Source organism: Balaenoptera acutorostrata, chromosome 6, assembly GCF_949987535.1.
Source record: "Balaenoptera acutorostrata chromosome 6, mBalAcu1.1, whole genome shotgun sequence".
NCBI classification, from domain to species: Eukaryota; Metazoa; Chordata; class Mammalia; order Artiodactyla; family Balaenopteridae; genus Balaenoptera; species Balaenoptera acutorostrata.
Genome location: NC_080069.1, coordinates 16,652,750 through 16,673,773, shown reverse-complemented (window position 1 = coordinate 16,673,773; position 21,024 = coordinate 16,652,750). Strand labels below are relative to the sequence as shown.

General features: G+C 52.7%; 2 protein-coding genes and 1 long non-coding RNA gene across 7 annotated transcripts in view; 2 read left to right on the top strand and 1 right to left on the bottom strand.

Moving 5' to 3' along the window:
* The window catches only part of NPM2 (nucleophosmin/nucleoplasmin 2), a 16,139-nt gene extending 6,554 nt beyond the window's left edge, over nucleotides 1-9,585 (top strand). For 2 of the 3 annotated variants that reach the window (XM_057547846.1, XM_057547845.1), the window contains exons 5-8: nucleotides 6,715-6,843; nucleotides 7,581-7,741; nucleotides 9,214-9,247; nucleotides 9,358-9,585. In XM_057547846.1, coding sequence (XP_057403829.1) covers nucleotides 6,715-6,843; nucleotides 7,581-7,741; nucleotides 9,214-9,247; nucleotides 9,358-9,402 — 369 coding nt within the window. In that variant the 3' untranslated portion in view covers nucleotides 9,403-9,585. The remainder of the gene's footprint in view (nucleotides 1-6,714; nucleotides 6,844-7,580; nucleotides 7,742-9,213; nucleotides 9,248-9,357) is intronic. The other variant, XM_007167916.3, reaches the window with a different exon arrangement.
* On the bottom strand, nucleotides 5,948-21,024 carry LOC103018974 (uncharacterized). 2 transcript variants are annotated; one of them, XR_009008559.1, is made up of 5 exons: nucleotides 20,907-21,024; nucleotides 10,709-10,836; nucleotides 6,998-7,086; nucleotides 6,455-6,566; nucleotides 5,948-6,231 (listed from the first exon to the last, which is right to left on the bottom strand). It is a non-coding gene; the product is annotated as an uncharacterized LOC103018974 (long non-coding RNA). The 2 variants fall into 2 exon arrangements; XR_009008561.1 differs by lacking the exon at nucleotides 6,455-6,566.
* On the top strand, nucleotides 14,871-20,053 carry FGF17 (fibroblast growth factor 17). 2 transcript variants are annotated; one of them, XM_028163016.1, is made up of 5 exons: nucleotides 14,871-14,905; nucleotides 15,077-15,113; nucleotides 18,107-18,251; nucleotides 18,489-18,595; nucleotides 19,760-20,053. In XM_028163016.1, the coding sequence occupies exons 1-5, from the start codon at nucleotides 14,871-14,873 to the stop codon at nucleotides 20,051-20,053; spliced, it is 618 nt and encodes a 205-aa protein (XP_028018817.1). The 2 variants fall into 2 exon arrangements, with proteins under 2 accessions (XP_028018817.1, XP_007167976.1); XM_007167914.1 differs by having other exon boundaries at nucleotides 18,074-18,251.

Genomic DNA, 21,024 nt, shown 5'->3' with positions numbered 1-21,024 from the left:
TTCCTTGTTCTTTGTATGTCTGGTAATTTTTTTTAAAATAAATTTATTTATTTATTTATTTATTTTTGGCTGTGTTGGGTCTTCATTGCTGTGTGCGGGCTTTCTCTAGTTGCGGCAAGCAGGGGCTACTCTTCATTGCAGTGCATGGGCTCCTCATTGCGGTGGCTTCTCTTGTTGTGGAGCATGGGCTCTAGGCGCACAGGCTTCAGTAGTTGCGGCACACAGCCTCAGTAATTGTGGCTCACAGGCTCTAGAGTGCAGGCTCAGTAGTTGTGGCACACGGGCTTAGTTGCTCCACGGCTTGTGGGATCTTCCCAGACCAGGGGTCAAGCCTGTGTCCCCTGCATTGGCAGGCAGATTCTTAACCACTGTGCAACCAGGGAAGTCCTGTCTGGTAATTTTTGAGTGGATGCTAGACATGAATTTTACTATTTGGATGCTGGATATTTTTACAGTTTTATAAGTATTCTTGAATTTTGTTCTGGGATGCAGTGAAGTTACTTAAATACCATTTGGTCCTTTTGTGTCTTGTTTTTAAGCAAGACACAAATCCCTTTGTTAGGAATTTAAGCTGAATTTAGTCTAATTTTGCCCCACTACAGTAGCAAGACCTTTCTTAGTACTCCAATAGATGCCCCATAAATTATGAGATTTTCCACTCTGTGAGCTCCAGACACCTTTAGGATGATTCTTTCTCCAGCCTCAGGTAGTTTCTTTGCATGGATGTTCTGATTACTACTTGACTGAATACTCAAGGGGGCCTTCTACAGATCTCTGGAGTGCTGTCTTTGCAGCTTTTTCCTCTCTTGTGAACTCTAGGTGCCTTGGCTTCCCTGGGTTCCAGTTCTATTTCCTAAACTCAGAGAGACCACTAGGCTTTGTCTGGGTTCCCCCTCCCTGCACTGTCCAGGAAGTAAGCTTGGGCAACCATAGGGCTCATCTCATCTCTGTCCCATCTCTCAGAGATTACTGTTCTTCCTTGACTGGTATCCAGTGTCTTGAGAACTGTTGTTTCCTACACAGGCATACCTGGTTTTATGGTACTTCACAGATATTGCAGGGGTTTTGTTTGTTCATTTGTTTTTGTTTTTTACAAATGAAGGTTTGTAGCAGCCCTGCATTGTCAGATGATGAATAGCATTTTTAGCAATAAAATATTTTTAAATTAAGGCATGTACATTTTTTAGACATAATGCTGTTGTACACTTAATAGAGTACAGTATAGTGTAATTATATGCACTAGGAAACATTCTATTTCATTGAAATAGAATCAGACATATGTAACTTTTTTGGAACTGGCTTTTTTTTCTCAGCATAATTCCCTGGAGATTCATTCATTTTACTGCTGACTGGTATTCTGTGGTATAGTTGTACCACAGTTCAACAATTCATCTGTGGAAAAACTGGGCTGATTCCCATCTGGGGCTCTTACAAATAAAGCTACTATGAACATTTGTGTACAGGTTTTTGTGTAAGCTAAGTTTTCATTTCTCCTGGGATAAATGTCCAGGAGTGCAATTGCTGGGCCATATGGGGGTGGTTACACATTTAGTTTCTTAAACTGCCAGACTGTTCTCTAAAGTGGCTGTACCATTTTGCACTTCTATCAGCAATGCATAAGTGATCAAGTTTCTTTGCGTCCTCATTGACATTTCATGTTGTCACTATCTCTTATTTTAGGAATTCTAATGTGTGTGTAGTGATGTCTCATTGTGCTTTTAGTTTGCATTTTCCTGATGGCTAATGATGTTGAACATCTTTTCATGCGGTTTTTGCCATATGTGTGTTCAGTTAAATGTTCATGTCTTTTGCTTATTTTCTAATTGGATTGTTTTGTTACTGTTGAATTTTGCTAATTTTTTATATATTCTAGACACTAGTCCTTTGTCAAATATATGGCTTGCAAATATTTTCTCCCCAGTTTATAACTTGTCTTTCATCCTCTTCACGTGAGCTTTTACGGAACAAAAGTTTTTAATTTTGATGAGGTCCGTTGTATTCTTCCTTTTATGACTTTTGATAAGTCTAAGAACACATTGCCTAGTCTGGATCATGAGGGTTTTCTATGTTTTTTGTCCAAAAGTCTTATAGTTTTATGTTTTACACTTTAGTCTATGATCCATTTTGAGTTCACTGTTGTATAAAGCTATGAGGTTTAGGTGAAGGTTCATTTCTTTGCCTACGGACGTCCAATTGCTCCAGCTCCATTTGTTGAAAAAGCTTCCTCCATTTAATTGAGTTTGCATCTTTGTCAAAAATCAGTTGCAAGTATTTGTGTGTGTCTGTTTGTTTCTAGGTCTTCTGTTCTATTGATCTATGTGTCTATCCCTCTAATATCACACTGTCTTGATTACTGTGGCTATAGTTTTATGTATGTTCAGACTATGTTGTTGATGCATGTAATTTACAGGTTTAGCTTTCTTATAAAATTTTTACTTTCCATGTATAATTGTAAATATCTTCCTTGTCTAATTTTTTTCATTATGTGGTGACCTTCTTTATCCCTAAAATACTTATTGAATTAAAGCCTATATCATCTGATATTAATTTGTTTCCCAGATGTCCCTCAATCTCCATAATTCCTTTATTCTTTAGTAATGGAATTCATGACTTTTAGCTGGTCACAAGGCTACTGAGAATAAAAACTATATTCCCTCTAAGTTTGGCATAACCATGAAGTTCTGGCCAATGCGATGTAAGCAGAAGTGGGGTCTACAACATCTGCAAAGTGTCCTTAAAGAGACATCATGTGACCACTGTTTTGTCCCTTCCTGGAGTGTAGATGTGATGACTAGAACAAGAGCAGCCATCCTGGGCGAGGTGGGAGCCGTGTATTGAGAACGGTAGAGCAACACGGTACAAAGAGCCTGGATCCCTGGTGATTGAGGCGTGGTATACCCACAGCTTATGTGTGGACTCAGTTTATGTGACAAAGAAGTGAGCTTCTACCTGTGTAAGCCACTGTTATGGAGTTTTCTGTCACTTATTACCAAACCTAATCCTAACAAACACTACTAGCTTCATTTTTTAGGGACTTTATTTTTTAAGAGCAGTTTTAGGTTTACAATAAAATCAAGAGGAAGGTACAGAGATTTCCCATATACCACCTACCCCTACACATAAATAGCCTCCCCCATTATCAACATCACTCACTAGATAGTACAACTAGCTTCATTTTCATTTTAGTAATGTGTGGCTGCCGTAACAGAGACCCAACTACAGGGGCTTAAGATTTATTTCTGTCTTGCACAGAAGAAGTCCAGAGATGGGCAGTCCAGAGCTGATGAGATGGCTCCATGGTCACCAAAGACCAAGTCTCCTCGTATCTTTCTCCTGTCTTTAGTGCAGAGCTACCATCCTCAAGATCACCTTACAGTCCAGGAAGGCTGCTGCAGCTCCAGCCCTCACCTCTACAATTAATGTAATAGGAAAGAAGCAGCAAGGGAAGACCACAGGGACTTCTCTTAGTTCTCTGTCCACCTTTTAAGGAGTCTTCCCACAAGTACCACCTTCCAAATTCTGCTTACAGCTCATTGATCCAGAAATTAGTAACACAGTCACAACTGCAAAGGAAACTGAGGAATGCATTTTATGGCTGGGTACAGTATTTCAGTAATATCAGGGTGCTGTTATTACGGAAGGAAAGAATGGCTATTGGATAAGCAACTGGAAGCCTCTGCTACACCTGGTATGTATATTTCCATCTCTTCACTCCAGCATTTCTCTGTCCTTACAAGGTTTCTTATAAGCAGTATGTAGCTAGACCTTGTTTTAATCTATCCAGCCAGTATAGTCTGTTTATATTGATTGTGACTTGCTAATATACTTGGATTTACTTGTAGCATGTACTTTGTGCTTCTATTTTCCTTGCCTTTAAAATTTTTTGGTTTCTTTTTTCTAGTTTTCCTGTCTTTTATTAGATTGATTAAAGTTTCTTTTCCCCTTTTCTCTTCTGCTGGTTTAGAAGCTATAGAATCTCATTCTAATCTTTATTTGTTCTCCTTAATTTTTTAACAATCATGCGTGATCAAAGTTGAAAATTAATGTTTTCTTCCTCCCAAACCAGGGGGTTCTAATTACTTTCATTTTAACATACATATGGTCATCATGTAGCATTTTAGCTCCAACTTGTTTTAAACTAGCTCAACACTAGTCATGACTAGTGTTGTTTTATTTTACAGCAATGTTTACTTAGGTCTTTATTTATTTTTACCAACTTTTTTGCTCATCACTGCTTCTTGCACCTACTTCTTCTCAATTTAATTGCCATCTTTTTGAACATCCTTTTGTAGACCTGGGAGTAGTAAACTTACTTGGGCTTTGCTCAGTAATATCTTTCTTTTACCCTCATTCCTTCACAATAGTTTGGCTGTGTATATACTTCTAGGTAAGAGGTCTGATTCCTGACCTCTTTCTGATTCCTGATGTTGCTGTTGAAATCCTCAGTCTGTCTGGTTGTTCCTTTTTTGGAAATCTGTCCTCTCTGGTTGATTTTAAGCTCATCTCTTTGTTCTCATCTGTCATTTCACCATAGTATGTTCAGGTATGGATTTATTTTTATTTATCTGTTCAGGGCTGAGGTTTCCTGCATATGAGGTTCTGTCTTGGATCATTTCTGGGGAACTCTTGGTCGTTATCACTTGGAACACTGACTCCATTCTCTCCAGTCCCTACCTCTGATTGGATGCATGTTGGACCTTCTCACCTGTCCTCCACGTCCAGCTTCTCTCTCATATTTTGTTCATTTCTCTCTGTGCTTCATACTGGGTAATTTCTTCCCAGCACTTCTCCAATTTACTGATTCTTCCTTCAGCTGCTTTACTCTGCTTTTTAACCATTTGTTCGGTTTATTTCAATGCTAATGTTTTTGATGTCTAGAAGCTGCCTTTGGTTCTTTTTATTTTTTGTAATATCTTGTTCTTATTATTTTGATTCCTACTCATATATTTATTTGATCTTCATCAAACATTTCATGTTGTTTAGGTTGTTATTCTCTTATCTCAGGTTCCCGGTTGTACATTTTGTTTCGTTCTGCTGCCAGACTCTAGCAGGGTTGTTTCTTGTGTGTTTTGTAATTTTAGGTGGTGAGCTCCTCTTCTGGTTTGGTTTGGTTCTGTTTTCTGAAAGAATTCTGTGTGAAAAGAACTCAGAGTGTCCCTAGAGACCGGTTTTGTGTTTGCATCTGCCATTTGCCCCAGGAATATTACAAGCCTGGGATTTTATACAGATCTCTTGGCTTGGCAGTGCCCACCGAGTAAATTCAGACTTGCTGTAAGTGAGAGGTACAACCACAGCTGTTAGCTTCTCACAGGAGACTCTGTTATCTCACCCACATGTTCTTGTTTCCCTCCTTTGATGGTGGGTCCTTTCTAGTTAGGTGGCTTAGGGTCCTTCAGTCCCCTCTCCTCAACCCTCACCATGGGGCTTTTTACTGAGGACCTTTGAAGGTCCCCTCCCCAAGGGTTTGTCTCCTGTCCACATGAGTGTCACAACCCAAAGTCCTTGCTGTTTTCAAGGACCTCCTCCCTTCAGCTGTGGCATCAGCCTCTGCACAGGCTGCTCTTCTTTCTGATGCACAGGGACCCTTCTTTCTGTCTTACCATTCAACCAAGCAGTAAAAACACTGAATTACATTTTATCCAGCATTTCTAGGTGTTTGTGATCAGTTTTCACTTAACTGCTTCCTCTCTGAACCAGAAACTCTAAGTTAATCTCTCTAAGCCTCAGTTTCCTCCTCTGTAAAATAACAACACCTCCTTTGTGGGCTTCTTGTGAAGATTTAAATGAGATAAAGCAAGTAAAATGTGTAGCATGGGGCCTGGCACATGGTAAGAACTCAAGAAATTTAAGTATCATCATTGTTACTCTAGAAAATTTGCAAAGTTTGGAAAAGTATAAAGAAGATAAATGTGGTACTGTCCACTGAAAATTATGGTTAGCACTGTAATATATTTCTAACCTTTATTCCTATGAATATTGAATATTCACACATTACTTATAAGACAATAGGAAGACTGTAATACAACTTTGCGTCTGCTTTTCTCATTTGATCAGTGCCTTAGTCGGCTTGGGCTGACATAACAAAATACCATGGTTTAAACAACAGACGTTTCTTTCTCACAGTTCTGGAGGCTAGAAGTCTGAGATCAGGGTGCCAGAATGGTTGGGTTTTGGTAAGGGCCCTCCTCCTGGCTTGCAGATGGCTACCTTCTTTTTGTGTCCTCACGTGGCCTAGAGAGAAAGCAAACTGTCTGGTCTCGTCTTCTAAGGGCACTAATCCCATCACAAGGGCCCCACCCTCGTGACCTCATCTAACCCTAGTTATGGTCCCAAAGGCTCCATCCCCAGATACCAGCACATTGGAGGTTAGGGGCTTCAACGTAAGAATTTGAGGGGACACAGTTCAGTCCATAGCTATCAGACTATTTAACGGCTGCCCCTCAGCTTGGAATACCATCTGTGATCTTGGCAGGAATGAGATTATCAGATCCATGTTCTTCTCTGACAGAGTCCACCTCAGCAGGAAGGTCCAGGGGTCTGAGAGTGCAGAGAGGTCCAGGGAAGCCCTGAAGCGTGTGTGGTTGAGGGGAGGGAATAAACTGAGTATTTCTGCCTGAAGCCAGCCCCCACCACCACCACCCCCGGCCAGGTACCAGGCCCGAGTGGCCTGTCCTCTCTGCTCCTGCCCCTACCCCCTACCCCCTACCCCTGCAGGTCGTCCTGGCGGGATTGGAGCTTTCTCCTCCTGTCACGTTCCAGCTCCGGGCTGGCTCTGGACCCGTGTTCCTCTGTGGCCAGGAATGTTACAGTAAGTCCAAGCTTGGACCCGAGAAAGGTCTGCAGGTACAGTGCTCAGCACAGGGCCAAGGACATAATAGGTACTCAAACACTTGAGGGATTCTTGAATTATTAGAGAAGATCCCCAAAGGCAACAGAATCACCAGCAGCCTGGACCAGAAGGCCATGGGCACGGGTCCTAGCCCCAGTTCTCCTTTACCTCTCCGCCACGTCCTCTGTGGGCTGCAGCCCTCCGGCCATAACACGGGGGTGGGGGTATACTTGGTTCCATCTTCAAGTATATTCCTCCTAGTTGTGAGGAATAAATGGCATATTCAGAAAAAGCACTTAACATAACGCCTGGCACCAGAGCACACTCAAAACATTACCTGCTATGACGTATGTAGCTGTAGCAGTAACATGGACCCTGGCAAGTCGCTGTGCTTTTGACAGCCCTTTAACTGCCCTCTTCTCTGTCCAGTGATGCCTCTTCCATCAGGGTTCTCTCCTGCTCCAAACCCCGGGCAGGTTCCACCTGCCTCAGGATGAGGCCTGAGTTCCTCGGCTGCTGTGTCCCCACCCTCTCCTTCCCCTCACACTCTCCTTCCCAGTGTGCATCCCCCTCTGGCCCGGCCAGAGCTGCAGCTTACCACTTCCCCTGCCCTCCTGCCGTGGCGTCAGCCCTCACCGCCCCCCCCCCCACCAGCCGCACTTTGGGCAGGTAGATCTGGGAAGGGGAGCCGGGCAGAGACCCTCGGGCTCAGAGGCCCTGCCTCCCTCCCACACCATCGCTGACACTTCAGACCAATCCTGGGAGGAAGAGGAGGAGGAGGAGGAGGACCTGGAGGAGGAGGAAGAGGAAGATGATGATGATGATGAAGACACAGATGTGTCCCTGGAGGAGGAGACCCCTGTCAAACAAGTCAAGAGGCTGGCGCCCCAGAAGCACACAAGCGTTGCCAAGGTGAGGGAGGGACGCCCCCCAACCCCGCAAAGGCTCCTCAGAAACCTGGACCAGGCCTCCCCAGTTGAGTGCGCTGAGGCCCGGGGCAACACCTGCCAGGTGCCCAGCGGGAGTCTGCTCTGCCCCTGGGCCTTGCCAGAACTCCCAATAATGCTTGTGTTTGGTTTCCAGAAAAAAAAGGTGGAAAAAGAGGAGGTGGCAGTGAGGTAACTCTTTCCATCTATTAAATTAGCCAAAATCTTTTAGTTGAGGTACATCGTGCTTGAAAGAGGGTGATGCACATGTGTGTGCAGGTGTGTGGTACACGGAGACACAGGTGCACAGGTGCACAGGTGTGCTGCCACTGTCGGTTGGCACAGTCTTTTTGAAAAGCATTTAACAGTTCTTATCTTCTGACTTCATCCCACTTATGGCAGTTCCTTCCAAAGAATCCCATCCAAGATATGGGGGAAATATATGCACTAAGAAACTTATCACTGCATTATTCAAATAATAGTATAAAATGGAAGCATTGTAAATGTCCATCAATATACCAGTTGCTTAAACTATGTCACGTCTTCTCAGTGGCATGTGACATAACGCCCATGAAGAATATAGCAAACTGGAAAGTGTTTCTAGAATTCAAAGAGCAGGATATTAAATTATTTTCATTTTAATATTTATTTATTTAATTTTTGGCTGCATCGGGTCTTAGTTGCGGCACGCGGGATCTTGGTTGGGATCTTTGTTGAGGTGCGCAGGCTCTCTAGGTGTGGCCCGTGTGCTCAGTAGTTGCCACGCACGGGCTTACTTAGCCCACGGCATGTGGGATCTTAGTTCCCCGACCAGGGATCACGTCCCCTGCATTGGAAGGTGGATTCTTAACCACTGGACCACCAGGGAAGTCCCAAATTATTTTCATTTTATTTCACAACCAAAAAAGTTCTGAAAGGAAACAAAATGTTAATATTAGTAGGAGGTAAAGAAAGTTATAGGCAATTTATTCTCTATTTGCTATATTTTGTGCAATGTGGTTAACATTACTTTTATGATAAGAAACATTTGTGTCTTATACACAAATAAAGGAAAGCAGATAGAAGCTTAAGAAGAAAAAACATCTTGCTTAAAAAAGAGAGTCAGGAACTTCCCTGGCAGTCCAGTGGTTAAGACTCTGGGCTTCCCCTGCAGAGGCCACGTGTTCAATCCCTGGTCGGCGAACTAAGATCCCACATGCCGCGTGGTGCGGCCAATAAATAAATAAATAATTTTAATTTAAAAATTTAAAAATTAAAAAAATAAAAGAGAGAGTGGTCCCTGGCAGATGACAGGCGGAGAGGCAAACCTCTCCAGGTCACAGCCCCCTGCTTCCCGGAAGTGCCCAGGGCCCAGCTCTGCAGCCTGGGCAGTAGTAGGAGGGCCCGGGGCTACTGGCATCAGACTGAGCTCTCTCTTTCCCACATCCCCACTCCTTGCCCAATCCCAACCCATTTCAGATACCATCCTAAAGACAGGAGCCCTGTGGGAAAGGTGAGTACTGATAAGAAGGGGCTGGTCCTCCTGGGGGAGGAGGGATGGTCTCTGGGAAGGTGCCAGGATGGGGAGCGGGTGGGACACTGGAGCAACCCCTTCTCTCACAGGCCAAAACCACACCCAGACCTAAAAAGCCAGGATTCAAGAAATGAGGAGCCAGGAGTGGCCTGGCCGCAGTGACCGAGGGAGGGCCCGTGAGACCACCGTGCTGAGTCTGAATGTGATGGATGTGTTGGGGGCGACACAAGAGCTCCTCACCCCAACTCTCGGTTGCAGCAGGACCTGGAGGGAAGAGCCCCGACCTCAGACCCACAATAAAGTTTGCTTTGCTAGGACCTTGTTGCAGCTGTCTCTCCCTTCCCCAGGAGCTGTCCTTGCCGGCTGCAGTGAGCCCGTGAGCCCGTGAGCCCGGCAGAGGGCAGCCGTGTGCCAGCACACCCTGGCCTGCCTGCCAGCCAGCCAGCCAGCTGTGTTCGGCTCTTTATCTCCCTCTCCACCCCACCCAGCACCACCCCCCATCCCCAGCTTTGGGGGGCGGACCAAGTGTCTCAGCCCCTTTCCCAGCTTCGACCTTCAGCCCTCAGGCCTGAGGGAGGGAGCTAGAGCTGGGGTGGGTCTTCCTGTGTCCACACTCCCTTCTGGCAGGGCCTGGCTCTCCAGATACAGAACTGAAGGGTGACAGCTGCCCGCTGCCCCTACCAGGAAGGGACCAGCCTGAGGGTCTGCATCTCAAGGGCCGGGCCTAGTCCTGCTGTCCCAGGCTTGCGTCCTGTTAGGGGTGAGCTGCTCACAGGGACGTCACTGGTGTGATCTGTGTCAGGCAGGAGCCCAGAGGCCTGCACCTTCAAGGACACCTCCCAAGTGGGGAGACAGGCAGGCTTCCTGGAGGCTATAAAGTATCTCTTCCAGGAGGAGGTAGGCAGGTGAACACTTTCAGCTCCTGGGCTAGCGTTCCCCAAGGGCAGCAGACAGAGCCATAGGAACAGGGTTCAGTAAATTGCCGGGGTGAGGCCAAGAGAATTGGAAGGGTGTGAATGACCCATCGCGTGGCTCTGGCCTTCTGCCCCCTCCCAGCCTGCAGAGCCACTTTGAAGCCGGGTTCACCCACGGTGACATGCAGGTGGCCGCCCCCCTCGGGGTCTACTTGCAGGGCCTCTGCTGGGCTTCTCCCTGCCCCTAGCCAGCACCCGCATTGGCCAGGCCTGAAGTGGGCCAGTGGGGAACTGGCCCTGCCCTCTCTCCCCAGGACCCCCAGATATGGGTCCCAGAAAGTTGGAGGTCTCTGAACACCTGCATGGGAAGGGCAGCAGGCAGGCTTGAGTCTCCCCATTCAGCTTCTCTTGATGCCAGAAGAGGCAGAGGAGGGCAGGGCTGGCATTCTTGCTTCTGCTTTCTACACCCCACAAGGCAGATGTGGGCTTTGTCCCACCCTCTAACAAAGGAGAACATGCTACTGACCTCAGTCACCCAGAGTGACAAGGGGCATCAGGTCTGGTTCCAGGTAAGCAGCTGGCATTGACCATGGCTTCATGCCACCGCGATACAGGGTGGGCAAGACAAATTTCTCCCTTCAAGTCGCCTACAGTCTAGTGGAAACACAGGAGCCAACAATATAATTTCAATTACTGTCCAGCGCTTTGGAGGAAGTAAAACAGGCTAATTTCCAGGATGGGGAAGTGCTGGTGGGTTTTTCTGGGGGGGTGGGGGTTTGGCCAAGACACATGGCTTGTGGGATCTTAGTTCCCCAATCAGGGATCAAACCCACACCCCCAGCAGTGGAAGTGCAGAGTCCTAACCACTGGACCACCAGGGAAGTCCTGGGAAGTACTGTTTAGTTGGATCTGAGAAGGTCCCTCAGAGGAGACGATTGACAGGAAGGGAGTGGGGGCTACATGTGGAGCTGGCAGAAGGACATTCCTAGGAGCAGGAACAGAGGGTGCAAAGGGCCTGAGGCAGAACAGGCACGGAGGTTTGGACAGAAAGAAGGCTGATGTGATTGCAGTGATAACGCTGTGAGCTGGGCGCTGCTCTAAGTGCCTTCCATGGATTCACACCTTTAATCCTCACAACCATGCCTAGAGGTGGGTGTTATTAGCCCCATTTCTCAGATGTGGAAAGTGAGGCACAGAGAGGTTAAACAACTTGCCCCCCAAGGGTCACACAGCCAGGATTCACACCCACGTAGTCTGGCGCCAGGGCCCTGTTTTTAACCACTCTGTGGGTGAGAGGGGGACGTGGAAGTTTGAGGGTGCCAGGAAGCCTCGAACTGAGAGTGGGAGTTAGAATTGAGTCCACAGTATAACTGGAGCCCAGGAAGGGCAGCTCCGGAGCCAAGTTATAGCAAAGCCTGTGTTGTCGCAGGTACTTCTCCGCTCCGCCAGCCCCAGGCAAGCGCCCCTGTTCTCTGGCTCCGCTGCAGGACTGCACAGAAGGGCACTCAACAGCTAGACGTCTGACAATTTGATTTCCACGTGCCGGCAGGCGGTGGGGATCAGATAGCAAAGATGGGGCGGGGGGGGGGTCTGTCTGCATTGCTACAGTGCTCTTTACCCTTCACCCTTCCCCAGCCCTAGCCCTTCTGTTTGTCAACAGGAAAAGGGTGGGCTGGGGTCAAAGCAGGTGGTGACAAGTGGCCGGGCATGCAGGTGGACTCTGGGTCTGCACAAGCTGGGCTGCGAGAAGCAGGCGTGAGACGCCCCCTTTGGGGGGGGGGTGTTGAACTTGGCACTATGGGATGGGATTAACCACCACGGCCTTGGCTACTCCTCACCCCCCTTATCACCTCCTGCCACCCCCCCATAAATGGTAATGAACCCTACCCTTCTCCCCCCACCGCCCCCCTCCCCCGCTCCCAGGTCCCTCTGGTGAGGGGAGAAAGTCAAAGTTTAGGTAAACTGAGGCTGGACCACGTAAGAAGGTCTCTGCCCCTCTCCCTCGTTCTTGTGGCACTTGACGCTTTTCAGGAAGTGTCCTTCCTCTCAGTTGACAAGATGACAGTTTTGGCAGCATCAGTAGTGGCCATTTCCTTTTTATAAATTAGGAAGCTGAGACCAGAGAGGTGAAGGGACTTGCCACAGGTCACATAGCCTGTAAGGGCCGGGGTCAGGGAATGGGGATAAAATTCAGAGTCTGGGACTGGAACACTCCGCACTTGGGGCCCACCACCGGCCTTCCCATGGGGGTAAAGGAGCAAACGGAGCCAGAAAGCCAGGCCTGCAGGTGCAGAATGGGAAGGGACGAAGAGCAGAAAGGCTACCCAGCTGTGCCCCAGAGCCCCCTGGCACCAGCCCCCTGTCTGAGCCCCAAGGCCAAGCTTGACTGTGGGCATCTGTTACCATGGAGACCCAGGCTGGGCTGGGGGCTGGCCAGTGACAGCAGGCCCTTCCCCCACTGATAGGAACCAGGTTCTCGGGCTCAGAGACCTTGGGCCCAGATGGAACTCCCCACACCTGCCTCTCCTCACTGCCTTCCGTCCCCCAGCTGACCCCTCCACCCCTGGACCCCAGGCCTGAGCTGTCTCCTCCATGCCTCTCCGCTCTTACCTGTGACTCCTGGGGATTGAGGTCCGGAGGAGATAGCTTTTAATACCCTACCAGGGAGCTAGGAGCTGGTGAGCATGTGGGCATGAGGACGAGGGCTTCCCAGAGAACAGAGACAGAACCAGCACCGATCACAGTGGAGAGGCGATTCCAGATGTTTCCATGGAAGAGGGAGAGTTTAAATGGGGCCCCAAACGGTGGTGCGAATGTGGAAAATGGAAACGATCAGGAGGATCATTGGTACCTTGTTCCAACTATGCTGCTAACCAGCTGTGAGATCCTCTCTGGACCTCACTGGCGAATGAGGAGGCTGGACCAGATGAAGAATCTCTAAGATTCCCTTCCAGTTTTGACATTCTTTCCAACTGATTCCAACCCGGGACACCCCTAGTTACAAAGGTCGGGCTGGAGCCGACACTGCATTCCCCAGGCCAGCTCAGGCTCAACTCACCCTTGAGCCCCCAGCGGGGCACCTGGGGCGGAGCTGGGAGCCAAGTGTGGAGCTTGACCAGCCGGCTGGAGGTGTCCCTGCTTGTCGGTGGGTGGGGAGGGGTGGCAGACAACTTTGTGGATTGATCTAGCTCAGGAAGGTGAGAAGGAGGCCTGGAGGTGAGAGTTTCGCCCTCCCACTCATCTCTTTAGGTAAATAAATCCACAGCCAGCATTTCCCCTTCTCTTCCCATCCTGGAGGCACTGAGACCTCCAGGGAGCCCAGAGCTGAGGTGTGAGCTTCTCTCAGAGATTCCCCCCTAAGCACTAGCCCCCTTCCACAGTCACCATCAGCCACCTTCTGTGGGGAAGGAACCGTGCAGAGTCCCTGGTCATCAGCTTCCAGGACCAGGAATATTGGGACATCATGGGTGGGCGCTATGCTGGGCCCGGGAGGCATGGGCACAGTAGAAGGAATCTGTGTGGGAGAGAAAGAGCATGGACTTTGGAAACTTGGCTACGCCATTCACTAGCTGGGTGATCCTGAGCAAACGACCTACCGGTGTGCCTCAGTTTCCTCCTCTGCAGAATGGGGCGATACCTGGTGTGGTACAGAGCAGTGTGGGACCGGAGGTTAGAAAAAGAGGCCGCTGGGCACTTCATCCCAGGCCGCTGCTGAGAGGGCGCAGGGAGGAGGCCCTGGGCTCCTCCCAGCTCCTGGAGGTTCTAGGGATGGGTGCCGTCGTGGGGGGATGACAAGTGAGGCCCAGAACATATACCTTTGACTTCTGCCTCAGTGCGGCCATCTCACTGGGTCCTCCAACATCCCGAGGCACTACTGTGCCCATCTCTCAGAGGAACCTGCCAAGGCCCAGAGGAAAGCGGCTGGTGCCAATGCACCCGCTCTCCTCGATGCCATGGGGTCCTTCTACAGCCCCACCTGCACCTGCCTCCCTACCCCTGGTCCCCAAGCTGTGGCACCCACTGTTTGCTGCCCGTGTCGGGACAGCCTTAACCCCTCCTTCCCGGTGGCCAGACAGCAGACGGGGGAGCAAGGGATGACAGAGGCAGTGGAAGCTCCGTTGCCAGCCGAGCCCACCTCCTGCCCCCTGGAGGGAGGCTCCTCCTTTCAAGGCTGCTGCTGGGAATTTCCACCCCCAGACCCAGACCCAGCGACCCCAGGCCTGGAATGATACCTGCAGCTCACCCTTGGAGAGGTGGGGCAGGAGAAGCTTGCCCTGAGAGGGGAGGAGGGGCCCTGCCGTCAGGGTCCGTGAGGGTCAGTAAGAACGCAGGAGCCAGCCTCTGGGTCTAGAAGCCTCCAGCAGCTCCATCCTCTGCGCTGGGGTAGCCCAGAGAGAGGCTGACAGCACCCCCACCCCCGACCCCCGCCAGCAGCTGCTCTGCAGTCTCACTGGCCAGGAAGGTGGACTCCTCACACCTCAGTCTCCCAATTACGCCCTCCTCCCCCCCTCACCCTCCTCCCTTCTCTCCTCTCTCCTCCTCCTCCTCCCCTCTCTCTCCTCTCCCCACTGAAAACCTGTGGCTTGGAGAGACCTTGGCTTCTCTGGGACTCTGCCCCCAGGGACTGCCCACATCTGCTCCTGACTTTGGGGGCAGGAGGGCAACGGCCCCAAGAAATCTCTCCGGCGATGGGAGCCGCCCGTCTGCTGCCCAACCTCACGCTGTAAGTGCGCTACCTCTCGGACTGCCGTCTTGTTGCCATTTCCAGCCTCGGGGGCAGACCCAGTCTTCCTGGGACTCGCACACGGACCGCGTGGGGCAGGGGTGGGTGCCTGGTACGCCCCGGGGACTGGCTGCTGGCACCCACACCCGGCCCGCCTCGTCTCCCACACAGGTGCCTGCAGCTGCTGATTCTCTGCTGTCAAACTCAGGTAGGCGGGCGCCCCCCACTAGCTCTTCCCCGTTTCTCCCACCCTACCGATGGGGGCGGTCAGTCTCCTTTCGGTGGACAGAGGCAGATCCTGGCCTCTCCCTGGGTCCAAAAGACTCTGAGGTTTGTGGGGGGGGGCGTAGGATGGGGTAGGAGAAGGGGCTACAGCAGGTTGGGGGATCGATGGAAGTTTTTATTACAGCCCTCCTTCTGACACCCCTCCCGTGTTGCCCTGGGGTCTCTTCTGCTCCCTCCATCCCTCCACACTGTGTTCCCCCCAAGGCTAAGCGCATGGGGCAGCCAAGCCTGAGGGATGGAGCCCGGGAGTGGTCGGAAGAGGGCGGAGGTGATGGCTCAGGTGAGGCTTGTACTTGCGAGTACCTGAAAGGACAGGTTTCCACGCAAAACCGCCTGTGTGTTCCACTCATCACCCCACTCCCACCAACACGGAGGTCCTGTGGGTCGCGGTCCTGGGTGATCGCGTGGGCAGTCAGAATGCCCGGCCAGGGTGGGCGACTCCTCACCTACAGGGCAATGAGGTCAAGCCCGAAGAGGTTTGTATGGGATGAGATTCAGGGTTTGCTTCTCCACACCCCCCACCCCAAGTCAGCGCCCGCCCCCCGCCCCAGCCTCAGCCCCCTATGTGAGGCTCGGTCCCTTTTTGTGATCCTCCATAAAAGTGCAGCTATTAAAATGCACTGGTCCAGAACCGCTCTGGGGAGAGATCCCTTGGCTTTCCCAGGCCAGAGGCCCGCTTCTCTTCATATCCAGTGGGGACTTTTTTTGAAGGTAAATGCCTTTTCTCTGGGAGAGGGAAAGGGGCTGCCTTTGAAGCAGTGGGGGGGTGGGAGAGAGAGGGAGAGACAACCCCCCCTTTCCTTCCCCCTTTTGCTCTAGCCCCCGTTCCAGGCCTTTTGCTTCACACATCCACGGAGAGCAAGAAGAAAGCCCCCAGCCTGGCCGGGAGGGGTCTGGGGGTGGGCCCAACCTGTTCTGGAGGGAGAATTAGCACAATGGTGCGGCTGGCCGGCGTTTATGGCCTGGCTGAGGCCCCATTCAGGACCCGGGGAAGGTGGCAAAGCTGTCCTTTCCCCCTTGAAGTGCCCCCTCGCCCCCCTCGGAGGGGGGGCCAGCAGGCCGGACCGCAGCCATGCTTGAGGGGCCGTCTGACAAGCAGCTGTCTGCGGCAGTGGAAGGGGAGGTCCCCCTGCAGCGGGAACATGAAAGGGACAGGCAAGGTCCCGCGGGGAGAGCGACTTGTGGGCTGTGGGCTGGGGGGGGGCGTGGGACTGCTTTTGTGCAGGGCTTGAAGGGGGACGAGTAGAGGAGGGGGCTTCAGGGGGGCCCTCTCTGCTCCCGACCTGGAACAGACAGCCAGAAGGAGGCTGCCCGCCAAGAGGGGCGGAGGGCCTGAACCTGGGCCAGGAGGCTCGGGGGGCTGGGGACAGGCCGGACCCCACCCCCTGGCAGGGAGGCATGTCCCCCACCCAAAATGCTGGCTTCAGGTTTTCCTAGGGCGGGATGCGGGGTGGGCAGACCCTGCCCTCATAGGCTGGGAATCCTGGCTGTGGATGAGCTGGGGTCGGACCTGGGCAGTGACACCTGGGAAGGGTTAACCCTAAGCAGGTTCCGCTGACAGCCCGGAGCTGCTCCCTCACCTCCCCCCTCCTCAAAGCTGATACTTCCCACCCCTCCCTCCAGGAGAGAGAGGCCCCTCACAGATGCTGGTCTGGGTCTAGCTCTGTCCAGATGGTTGCGATTGGGCCTGGGATGAAGGCGGACTTAGGGATTTGGGGCAGGGAAAGGCTGTCCCAGCACAGGCCAGCAGGATCCAGGTGGAGAGAGAAACTTTTTAGTGCTAGAGCCGAGGCTGTCACCAGCAGCTGGGAAACGTCATCCCGGTTTGCACCTTGCTGGAGAGAGAGGGCAGGAGGAAGTGGTCTGTTTCTCTCCTACTCAGCATTGCAGATGGGTAAGGAGACACCAGGCCCGGAGAAGGTACTCGTCCTGGCTTTGTACCGTGTGCGGGTGGAAACGTCCCCTCTCCACTCCCCAGGAAGCAGTGGGTGGTAGCATCACCCCCGACTGGCCACGAGCCTCTGTTACACTGTGGCACATGCAAGTGGCCTCACAGGGCAGCCACTGGGCCACCACTGAGGGCACCTCTCACCACCGCCTCCACCGCCCTCCACTAAGGAGGCGCCTCACCCCTAGAGGGGGAGGAGCGTTGGAAGGGGCACTGGCTTCTCTGAGGGCCCTGAGCACCCAGGGGGAGCGGAAGGGGAGACGGGCGTGAGCTCAGGAGTCCTTCATTAGTGCGCTAAAGAAATGCTTCCAGGGGCTCTGCAGGAGCCTACAGAGAAGGGTCTTAGAGCCCCCAAAAAGGTCTCCAGTGACTCTAACAGACCAGCTGCTGTGTGTGCACATGTGTGTGCGTGAGTGTGCACACATATGTGTGTGTGTGTGTGCATGTGCTGGGCATGGGCTCCTTCGAGGCCAGTGCGGAGGACTGGGGAGACATCTGGTCACCCTGGCTAACAGAGCCAAGCCCCTGGAGTTTTGGAGAGGAGACAAGCTCCCGTCCTAAAGGCAGGACAGGCGTCTGTCACTCATCAGCTGTGCGGCCCTGTGCACTTCCTCCCTAGACCATGGGGATTAGATACCAGCAGCTTGAATGTTCCTTCCAGCTCCCAGAGTCGTGATTCCAGAGCTGTATCACCAAGTATCCCCTGAGCTGGGCAGCTACCAGTCCTGTGCTCCAGGGCAGACGAGGAGCCGAGTCACGATGACTGGCTCACACACTGGCCTGGGAAGGTCATGGCCAGATGCCCCCTGCACCTCTACTTCTCAGGGCAAATGACCTGCCCCACCACACTCGCCTCCGCACCCCTCCCCCGGATGGACCTGCGGTGGTGTCACCCAAAGCAAATTGACACTATTTTTCCCTTGGTAACCGCAAAGGGGGAGAATCACCCGTCTCCTAATTTTAACCAGTACGTGAGGGACCAGGGTGCCATGACCGACCAGCTGAGCCGGCGGCAGATCCGCGAGTACCAGCTCTACAGCCGGACCAGCGGCAAGCACGTGCAGGTCACTGGGCGTCGCATCTCCGCCACCGCTGAGGACGGCAACAAGTTTGGTGAGGCCCAGCCCTCACCGGAGGTCACCCACACCCCTGCCCAGCCTTGCTTGGTCCATCCCCAGACGGGTCAGGGTGGAGGCTGCAGGGGGAGAGCAGGGAGAAGCCTCTAGGAGGAGAGGCCCCGAGGGCCCCCCACCCGAATTCAGAGGGCAGGCTGGTAGGGGTTCCCTGACACCCCTGGGCCAGCAGCCCCGAGGAACAGAGGTCTTTCTCCCCCGCCCCCCCCCCCCACAGCCAAGCTCATAGTGGAGACAGACACCTTCGGAAGCCGGGTGCGCATCAAGGGAGCTGAGAGCGAGAAATACATCTGTATGAACAAGAAGGGCAAGCTCATCGGGAAGGTGAGGCCTGGAGGGCAGGGAGTAATGAACGAATCCGTCTTCCTGGGGTCGGGGCATGCAGGGCCCCAACAGCATCTCACCGCCCTCTGCTGGACCCCACCCAGGGCTCTGACTTCTCCTGCTCTCACCCCACCACTCAGCTTCTCTCTGGTCTCTCCAGTCCCTGTGGGTCTAGAAGCCCTCTGAGGATGCTGGCTGATCCATAAGAATCCTTGGCTCTGATGTATGAGGTACTTTCCCAGCATCAGTGAGTAAGAATTTTAGCACCTACATCATGTCACAGCCTCTGTGTTGAGGGCTAAGGCCTGATCGGGGTTGAGAGGCCAGAAGCCACGCCCCCTCAGGTCAGTGGGGTCCCCGGGCTCCAAGTAACAAGATTCGTGCTAACTGCCTACTAGTGTAACCACTAGTTACACTCTCTATAATGGTGGGTCCAGAGTTGCTGTGCAGGGAGAATTCCATTTCCTTTGGCATCAGCCAATCCTGGCTTCTGATTCTGGCCGTTTTCAAATATTTGCTTATTTTTGTCAAGCCTCAGGCTTCTCATCTGTAAAATGGGCACGGTATCAAGATTATCTATAGAGCCAGATGGGTGGCTACCTGGCTCTTTACACAGTTGGTGTTCTACAAACGTTTTAACCTTCTTTCCATCAGACTGTCGCGTCCCTCCCCTCCACCCAGCAGACCAAGCATAGAGCCAGATGGGTGGCTGCCTGGCTCTTTACACAGTTGGCGTTCTACAAACGTTTTAACCTTCTTTCCATCAGACTGTCGCGTCCCTCCTCTCCACCCAGCAGACCACCCATTCACGCAGACCAAGGAACGTTCTCGTATATACGAGTGCCCACTGGGTATGCACTGAACTGCACAGTTACCTTGATCTTTATGAAACAGCTGGGTAAACTGAGGCTCAGCCTGGCTAAATACCTTGCTCAAGGTGTACAACTTCCAAATGACAAGGCTGTATTTAAGTTCAGATCTGACTCCAACAAAGCTTGTTCCTTACCCCCACCTTTGCCTCTCCAACAAGGGTGCCCACCTCACCGGGCAGGAATTCTTGGGCTCACAGCCCCTGTCGCTCCCTCCTCGGTCCTAAAACATAGGTCCATAAGGCAGACTAGCCAGCCAGGGTAGGCGGACAAACTCCCCTTCCTTCCCCTGCAGCCCAGCGGAAAGAGCAAAGACTGCGTGTTCACAGAGATCGTGCTGGAGAACAACTACACAGCGTTCCAGAACGCCCGGCACGAGGGCTGGTTCATGGCCTTCACGCGGCAGGGCCGGCCCCGCCAGGCCTCCCGCAGCCGCCAGAACCAGCGAGAGGCTCACTTCATCAAGCGCCTCTACCAGGGCCAGCTGCCCTTCCCCAACCACGCCGAGAGGCAGAAGCAGTTCGAGTTTGTGGGCTCAGCCCCCACCCGCCGGACCAAGCGCACTCGGAGGCCACAGCCCCTGACATAGTCAGGAACCCCCCCGGGGGGGCAGCCGCCCCTCACTCACGGGCCTTCCCATCCCCTTCCCTTCCTAATTCAAAGACTGGGCTGGGGTGGAGGCAGGGGAGCCAGAGCCCCCAAGGAGGATGCTGAGGACCACCGAGCATCAGAGCCCCCCCCCCAAAAGGCGCAGGACTGCCACTAACCAGGGCTGGCTCCTCAGGGCCCCACCCTGGCGTGGTCCCCTGGGGGCGGGGCAGGCCCTCCAGAAGAGGAAGGTAGAATAACCCGAGGTCAGGCTCCCCTGAACCGAGTGGGCAAAGTCAGCTGATTCAAGGCTCTGCAGACACGGTCTGGAGGTGGCTCTCCTCGAATTCTGCTCCCCCTGTCTCCCTCAGTCTGCCCCCCAGCCTCCAAATTCCTCCTGGTCAGACTGTAGGAAGGGACTTTTGTTTTGGTTTCAGGAAGAAAAAGAGGGAGAAAAAAAAAAAAAGAGGGCTGGCCATTCTTCACATTCCACTACCCAGGCCTGCACCCTCTCCCACAACTCCCAGCCCCAGAATAAAACCATTTTCCTGCAAACGGGTTATCTGAAGCGGGGGTGGGGAACAACTGCAAAGCTTAACTGGGTACAAACTTGCTCCTCCGAGAGAAGAGGAGGCCGCCGCGCAGGCCCGGGGGTGCCGTGGCAGGTGGAGGCCAGGCCGGGCCCCGCACGTCCCCGCAGGGGCAGGGGACAAGGGGGCAGGAGCAGCGGCAAGGGATGGCCCGGCAGGCCCCGCAGGCCCCGCACCTCCGCCCCGCGGGAGGCTGGCGGCCCGGGGCGCGCCCCTCCTCCGCGGGCTCAGGTTTCCTGGCTGGCACCGCGCGTCCCGTGCTACCTGCTGGGGCGCAGAAACCCCAATCCTGGGGCCGGTCCGAGCCTCCGGGGCCGGGGTCGCTGGCCGGGCGGCCGCGGGCGCTGCAGCGTCCTCGCCGGGAGCCAGATTACTTTTTTCC

What these genes read in the sequence shown, in the direction of transcription:
- FGF17 (XM_007167914.1), top strand. Translation starts at nt 14,871, where the DNA reads ATGGGAGCCGCCCGTCTGCTGCCCAACCTCACGCT. An exon ending in TGAGGACGGCAACAAGTTTG is followed by an intron (nt 18,252 to 18,488) that starts GTGAGGCCCAGC and finishes CCCCCCCCACAG; the next exon opens with CCAAGCTCATAGTGGAGACA. An exon ending in AGGGCAAGCTCATCGGGAAG is followed by an intron (nt 18,596 to 19,759) that starts GTGAGGCCTGGA and finishes CTTCCCCTGCAG; the next exon opens with CCCAGCGGAAAGAGCAAAGA.